The 12699-nt window shown below is 30.7% G+C and overlaps 2 protein-coding genes across 2 annotated transcripts in view; one reads left to right on the forward strand and one right to left on the reverse strand.

Annotated features, from left to right (window-relative positions):
• Window positions 1–1340: 1340 nt before the first annotated feature.
• On the reverse strand, window positions 1341–2599 carry LOC108908905 (putative nuclease HARBI1). Its single transcript, XM_018713086.1, has 5 exons — window positions 2594–2599; window positions 2247–2437; window positions 2018–2165; window positions 1743–1890; window positions 1341–1615 (listed from the first exon to the last, which is right to left on the reverse strand). Exons 1-5 carry the CDS (start codon window positions 2597–2599, stop codon window positions 1488–1490), a joined length of 621 nt encoding a protein of 206 aa, XP_018568602.1. The 3' UTR covers window positions 1341–1487.
• A 981-nt stretch (window positions 2600–3580) lies between these two features.
• The window catches only part of LOC108908906 (WD repeat-containing protein 61), a gene marked incomplete at its 3' end in the record, with an annotated part of 42114 nt that continues 32995 nt past the window's right edge, over window positions 3581–12699 (forward strand). The window contains exons 1-2 of the mRNA XM_018713087.1: window positions 3581–3585; window positions 5792–5955. Of these exons, the coding sequence (XP_018568603.1) occupies window positions 3581–3585; window positions 5792–5955 (169 nt within the window). The remainder of the gene's footprint in view (window positions 3586–5791; window positions 5956–12699) is intronic.

Here is a 12699-nt window from a genome sequence, read left to right on the forward strand (position 1 = left end):
TGCGATAAAAAGAAAAGGGCTAAAAACAAAAATGTTGGCTCATCAAAAAAAGCAAAAATGCCTAGCACAACCTTAAAATCGACAACACGTAAGTAAGAGTACCTACCACGTATACCAATTAGATACATTTATGGTTTGGTATGGTAGTGGAAGATATTTCAAAATATTATTTTTTTTATATATATATAAAATCGAGTAATTATTGTTAAATCAATTTTAGTACTTTTGGGTGAACACATAAAAACAACAAATGAGGGATTGCAGGAGATTGCAAAATCAATTATCGTATTTGCAGATTCAATTAATAATTTGGCAACATCAATTCGTGAGACCAAATAAGATGTTTTAATAATAGAAGCGAACCTCTCGTTATATGTCTTTTTAAATATATGAATGTTTCTTGAATACTGGAATTATATTTTATTTATAGTTAAGAAACAAAAAACTACTGCCCATCAGTATGAAATGTATATAGAATACAAAAGGAATATTTGTACAGATGGTGAAGCATTTAACAATCTTTGTATTGAGTTAAATAAAGAAAATCATAGCCAACAAAGGAATGCTGCCAATTGGAAGCGGGTATAACATATTTCCTTGTAGGTCTGTTTTTATCACTATCACTTAAAATTGCTTATCAGATATAATTTACATTTATATTTCATTATTTACACATGAATAAATATGTAATAAATGCTATCTAAATTAGCTAGTAATATATAAAATTAATCAAGTACATTTTAAGATCTTTAACGAGTGGGAATCCAAAGTAAAAGCTAGGAGAATTCACTTTGAACAAGAATTAACTGGAGGTGGCATCGCTGTAATTGAAATTTTAACAAATCTACAAAAAAAAACTTGGAGATTTTGTCAAAAATATTAATATATGGGCACCCCCCCAAGTTGTAGAATTAGGTTTCAAAATAAAAAATAAGAAAAAAAATACATGAAACAAATAAACAGAAAAGGACAAAAAGACATCAAGGAAAATCTTTTAGTATGAAACTTTTTACATTATTTTTTTATTATTAATTATTTTGCATTTTCAGCTGAACCATTTGTGCTGCATGAAGTCACATCAAAATGTTAGAAAAAAACTACAATTATTTAAAAAATAGTATAATTATTTTGAATGTGGCATTAGAAAACTTGTTAAAATAAATAAAAACACTTAAATATTAAATCAAAAATATTTTATTTCATATGGATATGTTTATTGATATAAAATATTATTTTATTCATAAACAAATATTAAATCTAATATGGCATGAAACTTCATATGTTTCCAAAATAATTTTGAATTACCCTATTTCGTACAATACGACCTTCCTGCAAATTATTTCTTATATAATCTATATAATTATCTTCTAATTCGTCATTTTCATCATTATGGTTATGTAATACTGCACAGGAATAAATTATTTGTGCTGCCCTAACTGGAATATAATGTAATGTTCGATGTTTAAAAATACATCTAAATCGTTGCTTCAAGATACCATTGGTTCTCTCGATGACATTACGAGTTTCTGAGACCGGTTATATTCTCGTTCACTATTGTTTTCTGGTTGAGCAATAGGAGTCAGCAGCCAAGGTTCTAAAGAGTAACCCGAATCTCCTGCAAATTTAATTGTTAATAATCTATATAGAGTGGGCACTTAGAAACGAAAAAGAATGAATAACTTATAGAGAGAATAGGTACTAAATGCTGTTAAGGATAAGAGTGATTTGAGTAGCTTATTTACCTAATAAATATGTAAATTGGTTCCTGTTTTGCCCAAAATTATTTGACAAGTGGGTCCGAACCAATGATGACTGCCAAATTGCTGAATCATGTACGGATCCTGAGAATCTTGCGTTAATATTAAGAATTTTTAAATGTGCGCTGCAAACCTGTTAACACAAAATAATCACAAACAATAACAACATTGTACTTACATAAACAAACATAAATAAATATAAATATTACTTCTAACCATTTTAATTGTTTATCGTGTGATAATTTAAAATGTATACTTACTATCTGCACATTTAAGCTATAATATTGCTTTCGGCAATAAAATATCACCCCAGGCATTTCAGGGTCATGTGTTTTTGGAGAAATTATAGCAATTTGTGTGCAGTCAATGCACCCTGTTATACCAGGAAATCCGCCCAATTGGGTAAATCTAAAATTCTCGTTACTACTTTTTGGTCTCTACTACTAGCCAGAAGTGTTAAGAAATTTTGTTAACGAAGAATGCACTTACTGAAACTTTTCCTGATTTTTTTCCTCTTCAGTTTCAGGAAATCTGATCACATATCCAAGTAATTCCACTATAAAATCTGTTACTTCAGACAGACATCGGCTTATGGAACTCTGATGCATACTTGTTAAATAATCTTGACCTATGCCTCTTTGATATGATCCTTCGCTCATAAAATGTAAAGCTGCAAATAACTAAAAAGCACTTAAAATTAAAAAAATACCTGTACTATATAAACTTTTGGATAATTAAATTACCGATCTATACAAGCCTTATTTAGCCAAAAGTTTTTGTAGAAACTAACTACATTCATTCATTTCACATTAAAGTTTATTTAAATAGGTACTTACCCTCATACTTTTAGGGATACTTGTCGACCTTTCACTCTCTCTCAAATGTGGGCCAATCTCAATTAATAACCAATGTCCCAATTCCCTCGATACTCTGTATAGCCCTTTAAACGTTAACTCGGATAATGACAATGGATCACTTTGGTCTCTTAAAATTCGTCTGCTTCTATTCATATTTTGTCTACAAAAAAGTTTTATGAGGTACGTACGTAACGTATGTACATCAGTTTATATTTATTATATTCTTTATATTTACCTTTGTAATTCATCTTCTAATAACTCAACATATTAAATGAAATCCATTTTAGAATGCTTGTAAATAAGAAATGTCAGCAAAACACACCTCAAGACAACAAGAATTCTTGATTAAATTGGTTTCAAGTTTCGTAACGTGAAGGTTTTCGATTTCCGTTACAATTCTTGACATTTGTCAACCTTGATCTGCAGTTTTATATCAATTTCTGCTTTAGTGCATACCAACATTAGAAGTTTTCAAGGTTACTTGACATCATTTCAAACCCTTGACAAATTTCAATCAATTTGTTTTTTACAGCATAGTAAACCTCCATTTTTATTGAAATGTCTGTCTAAATGTCATTTTTTCATATAATTTCAACCTTGATATGAAGTCAATGTTCATACAGCATAGGGCTGAATGTGTACTATGGGGTTGTCTATTATTTGGCATATGTGACGTCGCTACTAAAAAGGTCTATTAAAATCTGTTTTAGATCCAGTATAGTTCTAAAATCTAAACAAAATTTTGTTGTACAGTCACATACTTAAATAACTTCTTGCCAAAACAATGTATTGCTTCCGGAATGTATTGCTTCGAAAATAGCCATACTTTGACAAAACGAGATTTTCATCTAAGCAAAGCTTTTCAAATGACATAATTGCTTCTGCAGATTTATTTGTTGGATGATCAATTACAAACTTAATTTTATATAATTTGTCCTCTCCAGCTAGTTGATTATTATCGCAATAATGAGGTATTTTGAAAATAAAGTAAAATTTATCTCGTTTCATTACACTTGAAAATATGGAAGTTGAAAGAACAGGATCAATGAACTCATGTAGTCTTAATTTCTTACACTGTGTCATAAGCAGAGAGCGGACAATTTGTGACTTTAACCTTGAACATAGATATGTCATTCATAAACCTAGATACATTACCCATGATAATTCACGAAAATTCCACGGTACATACATTTTTAGGCGTTATAAAATATTTAGGAAATCAGAAATTGTATACTACATATTTATTAAATAAAGTTCGGTTAAAAATAGTGTCGTTCTTTTAATTGGAAATTAGGAGTCAATGTAACGAATATCCTCAGGCGACGCACATGATAGAATAGTCCAACTCACGCTCCATTCATAACGGGGCTGCAGTTTGAATTCTGACCAATAGGAATTCGATAAACGCAACCGATGTCGACGGATAGACTAGAGATGGGCGCGAGTGTCATTTCATTTATTTAGAACTAAATTAACTTAATTATTTTCTCGTTATTTAACCTGTTCACATGATTTATGGATTTTAAATAAAGGGTACAAATCTTGGCGAGGATAATACGATATATTTGCTATACATAATAATTATATTTTGCATAGTTTATACACAATACATTTTTGAACGCGTACACATCTCTACCAAAATTTGACCTATTCTTCGGGTTAAAGTCACACATTGTCCGCTCTCTAGTCATAAGTAGTGTTTGGTAAAAAACATACATTTCTGAAGCACTTACTTTTATCGGATTTCTGTATTTTTTATTGAAATTATTAACCTTTTTGTATTATATACGACATTTGTCTATTGCCATCTATACTATTTTCTCTAAAAAATCATAGGAAAAGAATATCTAAAAAAGTATGTTTTGAAATAACTGGAAAAATGATTAATGTGTATCTAAAGAAATGGAAACATGTATTTCTCTTAACCATAAATATTTTCAGCACTGCAGCTACTATCGTTAAATTTACCATTAATTTATTTAGCCTGCCAATTGAAAATTGGCATGTACTATTTTCCTCTCGATTTTCCTTTGAATTTTCAGCCAACAGGTCATCTTCTATACATTCATATTAAGGGTGGCAACCGTCATGTAGAAAATATATAAACATTATTTAATAATGTCTGCTAAATTTATCTACGTGAATAGCTCTTTCTACAACATCCAGTATGTTTTGTATATGTCCGAACTGTATTAAAGATGGCAGTCACCCTTAGGCAAAAAAAATAAAAATTATTTGATGTCTATTAAATTTCTTTTTCATGTTATTGTATATTTTTGGGCCATGTTAAGAGTGGCAACCGTCCTTATATTGATATAAAAATTATTTAACGATGTCTGTTAGATTTCACTGTGCGAATAGCTTAATTACATCTTTCTACAAAATTATTTACTGATGTCTTAAATTTCTCTACATGAATAGCTTAATTACCTCTGTCTACACCCTTAATATGGCACCGACATGTACAGGAGTTTATAGAAAGAGCTATGTTATTCATGCTGAGAAATTTAACAGACATCATTATTTAATTGACATCATCAAATAGTTTTTATACGAATATTTTTTACATAAGAGCGGTTGCCACCCTTAATACGTCCCAGAATTATACTATAGCATACAAGCCTTCGTGAATTAGAATTATTAAAACAGAAATTTAACAGACATCGTTAAATAATTTTTATGTGAATATATTGTAAACAAGTGCCACCCTTAATATAGCCTGGAAATGTATAAGAACGTTCAGGCCTTCATAAATAATGATTATGAAGCTATTCATGTAGAGAAATTTAACAGTCATTATTAAATAATATAATAATATGTATAAATTTATAATCTTTACATAAGGGCGGCAGTTACTCTTATCTTTGAGGACTGGAAATATATCCGATTTTTGAGTCATTTGAATCTATGGGTGTTAAAAGTTAATAGGCATTAACACATGAATGAAAATTATAATGTGAACCACTGTTGCTGGGAAACCATTGCTGTTTTCATAACCATGACTTAAACGTAGTTTGCGTCATAATGAACTCTATTAAACAAACTTACAGTACTTTAAATATTTTCCAGATGAAATAAGTTGAACGTAGATATTATTTAGTTTTGGAAAGGTGTATACTAATTTGAGGGTTAACTGTTAAGACAATTTTTTTCAACATAATATTTACTCATTTTTAGGGATTCAGTATCCGATGAAACTTCTATGGATTATATAGTAACAGGAGGTGTGGATGATTTAGTGAAGGTGTGGGAACTTCAAGATGATAGACTGACTTTGAAATATAATCTCGAGGGTCACTCCCTGGGTGTTGTATCAGTAGCTATAAGCAACAATGGCAAATGTAAGAAAATTTTGTATTCCGCATTTAAATATTAGGAAGTTTATATCAGATTCAAATTATACAATGCATTTTTCATGATTATAAAAAAATCATTTCTATAATCCAATACAAAGCTATGTGTATTACTTGTACTTGAGATGCATTTAGTTTGAGCTATTCATGTATGTAAAGGAATGGATTCGTTCCAATGAATGAATTATATAATATCTATTATATCATGTCCATTGTGCCATGTACATGGAACTACCCTAGGCTCAAAATAGGACAATCTAAATAAACGACTCTATCCAAAGTTGTTTCAGTTTGCTGCTAGTTCCCTTGAAAGAGGGAACTTTTTAATTTTTTCCAAATTCTGTAAAATACTGTCCTATTTAAATGAAATTTAGTGTGCTAGAATTTGTGTATAAGTGTCGCTCTTTTAAAACTTTACAATTTCAATAATCCCGACGTACAAGTACCTATAGGTTACACGCAGCAGAGTCCTACATTTATGCAATACTTAGGCCTTTAATATGGCCACACTAATAAAGAGTACACTGCAATTTCACAGATACTACAGTCTATTTATTAAGATAGTGGCAAAAACAGTGCATTTCTGTTAAAATTGTAGAAAATGAACACTTGTAAGTCAATTTAATATCATTATCAAGTAAAACAAACTTCTCGATCTCTGGGAGATTCAAAGTTTTTAGCCTAGCACTATACTCGATAAATTAACAAAAATGGAACAATTTGAAAATTACCAAAAAAAAAGGAATATAATAATTTTTATTCAAAAATTCAAAGGTAATTATAGGAAGAGGTTCCGCACTACTGAGCCACACCAGTTCCACAAAAAAAATTGGGATAAAATATAAGTAAAATTCAAAAACATACACTAAATACGTATAAGAGATAAAATATACAAACTCAACCACTCAACCACTCATGGCAGATGTGATTGCCATCTTAGTAAAGTCACTGTATAGGTACTATTAAAACAGGATCTCTCTCGTCAATTAGGTGAACCGATATTTAGCTGCCAATATTGGAGGAAATAACTACTCAGCGGTTTCAGACTTTAGTCATGAATATGCCATAGAATAGAGTTTTATGAATAATATGAACCATTGATGTGTATATCTAAATAATTTGGAGATGTTTCTGAAAACTTGTTATGTAGTCTTAAACAGAAAAATATCTGCCGGTGGCTATGTTACAGAATTTTGTTGTCAGATTTTAGTTAGTGGGTGAGTAAAATGTTTAAGAAATACATACATGGTATCAACGATTAGATACTCCTTGCAGAAAAATGTGAAAATGCCTAAATCTCATGAAAAGAGAATTTTAAAACTACTCTTCACGTATTTAAGGCGAATATAATCAACAGATCCAAAATATTGTATTGTTAATTTTTATTCCAGTGGTATTCAAAGAAATCAAATCTCGTATTACATATAACTGATTTCTGATTCAGATTTCTCTTTTCATTTTTTTGTATGTCAATACTTTTTTTTTGAATGAAAAATATAAGATGGAGCGGAAATGGCAAGCAATTGTTTTGGAAATTAGGTACGTATTTGATCTATAGAAATATTTAATACCACTCTGCAATTTTTTTATTAGCTCAATAAGTACTAAAAATGTGCTGTACATAGCCCAGCTGATGTCCTGAGCACATCAATAGTAAAGCCTACCTTGTCCACATTTGATCCACTGATAACCTGATAATAGCCCGGCTGATGTCCTGAGGACATCAACAGTAAATAAGCCTAGGTTGTCCTCATTTGATCGACTGATAACCTGACAATGTCCTATATATAGCTAGGCAGATGACCCGGCAAACGTTGTTTTGCCATATAAATTAATCCTAGGATTATTTTAGTAGATTTTTCATAACGAAATTTCACTTCTACCATCTATATTATATTTAGTGTTATCCAGTGTATATCGTGTATATATTTTTTTTATGAATGGTAATAGTAAATGTCATTATTATGGTTGATGCACAAACAATAATAATGGCCGAAAACTGTAGGGAGTGAGAAACGGCTCATTGTGTGAGAGAGATCTCATCCCTACTCCGTGCTGTTTACTGGGTCAGAAGTGACACCGGTCGACGCCTGGCGGGGATAAAAAAAATGATCAAGTGATAATTGATCAGTTATCGACCGGGGTTGAAAATTATTGAATTACTAATATCGCTATTAAAAAGTAAGGGTTGATGGTAGAAGGGTGAAAATTTAGGATTGTATGTATTTTTTAAGGCCACATCATAAAAAAATAAAAAAATAAAATTTTGTCCTAAAAACGACAAAAAAAATATTTTGGGGTGGACCACCCTTAACATTTAGGGGTATGAAAAATAGATGTTGGCCGATTCTCAGACCTGCCCGATAAGCACACAAAATTTCATCAAAATCGGTCCAGCCGTTTCGGAGGAGTACGGGAACGAACATTGTGACACGAGAATTTTATATATAAATGAGCGGTTCGGGTACAAAAAAATATTTTTTGAATGTCTACATTATCTTGCCACCCATATTAAAATACCTAACAAAGTGCTAGTAGGCACTGATTTTGTAGATTGACTGTAATTTCAGTTTGATCTTTAAGTCATTGTACCTAACATTTCTTAATGAGTGTTTACTACGATAAGATATACTACATGTTACTTCATTTTTCGATATGGATACACACTCGTATATGACGAATTAGAGTTTTTTACACCATACCTAATTTTATTGAGACAATTAGTAAAGACAATCAAATATAATAAAATATGCTGGAGATAAAAGTAACAAAGTTGATGTTATTAATTTTAGTACAACTTATTATAAAAACTGTTCAAAATTACCACCGCTGTTTCTACAACAAAGGTTAATTTGGCGAAGAAAGTTAAAGGACACCCTTTGCAGTTCCTGAGGGCAATTTTGATATGCCTCCACAACTTTTCTTCAATATTAGATGTGGAAGCATACACTTGTTTTCAGAGTGCCCCAAAGATAATAATATATCGTCTGGACTATTGCTTGCCCCAATTGTTGAAATTGTCCTGTAGATTTAACAAAAATGAGAAAAATTCTCCCACCGCTAAACGAATATGCTCATGTATTTTGCAGAAAATTTTACTTCAGTTCAGATTTTATTTTTTTCAAGTTTATTCTGCTGTATTTTTTTTTGTATTTCTAACAGATTTTACATAAATATTTTAGTAGTCTTGTAAATCCAATTTACTATCACAATTGCACTTATTTGAGATTTCCTTCGTTCAGTAAATTATGAACTGTAGTTTCTCATCAATTTCATCTTGTTTCCAGCTGCTGAAATAAGAATAACTGCAGAGATTTTAATTTGATAAAATCACATTTTACAAGATTATTTCCAATAATTTTTGTGACAGAATATTCCAATATTAATTTCCGATTTCCACAAATTCCATTTTGTTTTTTCTAATGAAATCAAATATTCATGATAATACAGATTTGTTTCGGAAACATCTTGATTATGCCTAATAAAATAATTAAGAGAAAGCTGTTAAGAATACTAAAAGAATGCTAGAGAAAAAATTTGAAAATGAAATCAAGACTGGTGGTGTAAAGTCATCTGCAAAAAAGATATGAGCATATCTGCTTACGAGTGGGAATATTTTTTTTCATTTCTGCAAATGCAAATACTTCGGTAACCATGTCAAAAAATGATGCCTATACACATGTATTAACATACTGTAACATATACAGGGTGTTTCTGAAATAAATATGTTCCTTGAAAAGGGTGATAGAGGGCACGAAAATAAGCAATTTTTATGATGGAACTGATTGTTTAAATCATTACATTTTAAATTGAAAAAAAAAAATTTTCACATGAAGGTTTAAGGCCGATTCTCATTAGACGAGCAAGGAACCGGATCGGCATCGGCAGGGCACATACTTGGCACAGGCCGATTTTTCAGAGACAATTCACACTGCGACAGGCATGCCGCAGGTAGTATTTCCCTAGCTTTGTGAAACAAAATTTTATTGTTAAGAAATCGTGTTTGTTTTATGTAGACATTGTCCGAGTATTTTTTTATAGTATATTTTTTATGAGACAAATCGTAAATAACCTCATTTTCTCTGATATACTAAATAAGAATTTCATCTTGTTCTGACGAAAAAGGGAGCCTCTGCTGACGCTTCATATTTTCTTGTCAATACGAAACTCAGCTAAACTATGATTGCAAGTTGACTGCCTGGAGAGTATTCACACTTATCGGAACAGGCACGGCACATGCCCTGCAAATATTCTTTCGGAAGAACGTCGCGTGCAAAGTCTGTCGGTTGACGAGACGCTGCACATATAGTGTGAATTACACCCCTCAAAACCCATAAGATACAACGGTTAAGATATTATGCCAAGCCGGTGCTTTGCCTGTGCCGAGCACATGCCTTGCACGCAAGTGAGAATCGGCCTTAAAACAAATTTAAAGCCGTCCCTGGTGCGGCAGCTAGCTGTACCTTTGATATTGAAACAGCCGCGCGCCACAGGCCAAAAGCGTTTATTGGTGTTTTGATGGTTCAAATTTTGTTTTTGAAAATGCTGAAATTTATTCAAATCTCGTTTAAAAATAATACAAAAATTTAACAAATAAACAAATTACTTACCAATAGATTATATGCTCTACAAAAATTGTTCAAAGTTGTTTCCATTGCTAATAAACATGCTTCCATATGATGGTCAAAATTTTGTCACGAAAAACACCACGCCACACATTCACTGAAAACCCTTGCTGGAACCGAGATCTCTGTGAGGATTTGCATCACACCAATAAACATTTTATGTGCCGGATAAGTAATACTGCGATACACAATGTATGTGCACATTAAAGTTGCTCTTTTTCGTGCCCTGTATCAGTCTTTTCAAGGAACACACTTATTTCAGAAGCACCCTGTATATCACCTAACCTATATAATTTAACTACATATTCAATGAAAACAAAACATATTTTAATCTCATGGACAACTATTTTCTTTACTTTGGCATTTCTATGTTTCACATTCACGTTTATGAAACTGTCCCTGAAACCGAAAATGTCTGCTTTATACAGGGTGAATTTTAAATGTGTAAATATTTATGGATACATTTTTTTTAATCTGCTTGTTCACATGTACATCTTGAGAACTACTGTTCACATGGAAGGTAATCAAAATATTCAACTTACTTTCTAGTTTTCATTTCAGTCCTTTGCTAGACTATTCCTGCTATTCCATACTTTTATTTTACATTCTGCATAAACCATTATTAAGTTGTAATATCAGTGTATGTATTTAAATACATATTTACATACGGCATTCCTTATCCAATTTATAGATTACAATCTATTAACATAATAAGTAAAGAACAAATGAAGCACAAATATATTTTTAATAAACCCTAAAAAACCACATATTCGGACATAGAACTTTCTCAAATCTTACTCAGCTATTTTTTTCACAGCTAAATTTTGAAAAATTGTATTTGTCCAAAATCTAATATACTATTCTGTAGGCTATTCTACACTATTCAAAGTCTCACTTCATACTAATTTTAATCAAAATTTGATTATTGAATTTATATAATAATATATTAAATTATATAATAAAAATTTACATTATACAGGGTGTTATATGTAGATAAGTTTTGCTAAACTTCCCTGTTAAAAGTTTCAAATATTTATATGATTTTTCCTGTAACTTCACTGGCATAAAAGATTGAGTGATAAAATTTGGGGGATGATATTTTTTAGTAGGGACTATTTTTTCATGGGCAACTTATTTCAAAATACACTCCAGTGGCGTAGTTATTGGCGGACTAGGGCACCTTTTTTGAAAAAAAAAAAAAAATCGTATGCCACTATTTTTTTAAATAATTTTAAATGTTTTTAAAATGTACAATCAATTTGTGGCAATAAAGTATTCTTGTAAAGTATTCATAAAATTTACTGGTCTTTAGATAATTGGGAAATCAAATAAGATACTTAAGTACCTACGTTGCTATTTATCATTTTCTATTGATTGCTAAATCTGTAACAATAAATACCTAATATTTTTGAGATATTTCAAAACACTATACAACATAACAAGAAATATTATGACATTTTAAAGTTGAAATCAATTGAATACCATATTTTTTAAATTAAAATCCGTTTTTAGTTGTATGAAAAATAACAAACTTTTTGCAACACACAAAACAGTGGCATTTGAATTATCTACTGCTTAAATTGTAATATCATTAAACCCTCTCTGTAGCTGGGTGCCAAACTAATAATTGTTTTTTAGCTCTTGTACACCATAAACTTTTTTTGCAGGCAGTATTAAAATTGCTAGAGCTTTCCGATCAGTTAAAAAAAGAATTGTCAACACTTTTTCCAAGAATTGTCCTTTAAGAAAATTAGCAGTAGCAGGTAAACGATTTGTAATTTGGAGGAAGTTATTTTCCTGGCACAAGGAGGAGACATATTTGATCTATATACTCGTACGTTAGATACATCAGAAATGTAGCAAATAGAATATGTAAATGTATGAAATTTTAAAGAAATATGGAAAAAGTTATTAAAATTAGGTTTCGGTGTACACATTTTGTAAGATATCCATCCCTCAAAAGCTCAATATTTGTGTACATATAAATTGGTTATTGCTCCTGGTAGGAGTGGCAAGAGTAGGAGTAAGTAAGCCATAAACATTTCTATAAAGATAATTTAAAGTTTCTTCTTATTTCATATAAAAAGTTAGAATTTGAGAGTTCTAT

The sequence above is a fragment of the Anoplophora glabripennis genome, unplaced genomic scaffold (assembly GCF_000390285.2).
Source record: "Anoplophora glabripennis isolate ALB-LARVAE unplaced genomic scaffold, Agla_2.0 scaffold263, whole genome shotgun sequence".
NCBI classification, from domain to species: Eukaryota; Metazoa; Arthropoda; class Insecta; order Coleoptera; family Cerambycidae; genus Anoplophora; species Anoplophora glabripennis.

Coding starts and splice junctions, on each gene's coding strand:
- LOC108908905 (XM_018713086.1), bottom strand. Junction 2,166..2,246: donor AAAAATCAGGAAAAGTTTCA/GTAAGTGCATTC, acceptor CGAGAATTTTAG/ATTTACCCAATTGGGCGGAT. Junction 1,616..1,742: donor CCAATTTACATATTTATTAG/GTAAATAAGCTA, acceptor TTAAATTTGCAG/GAGATTCGGGTTACTCTTTA.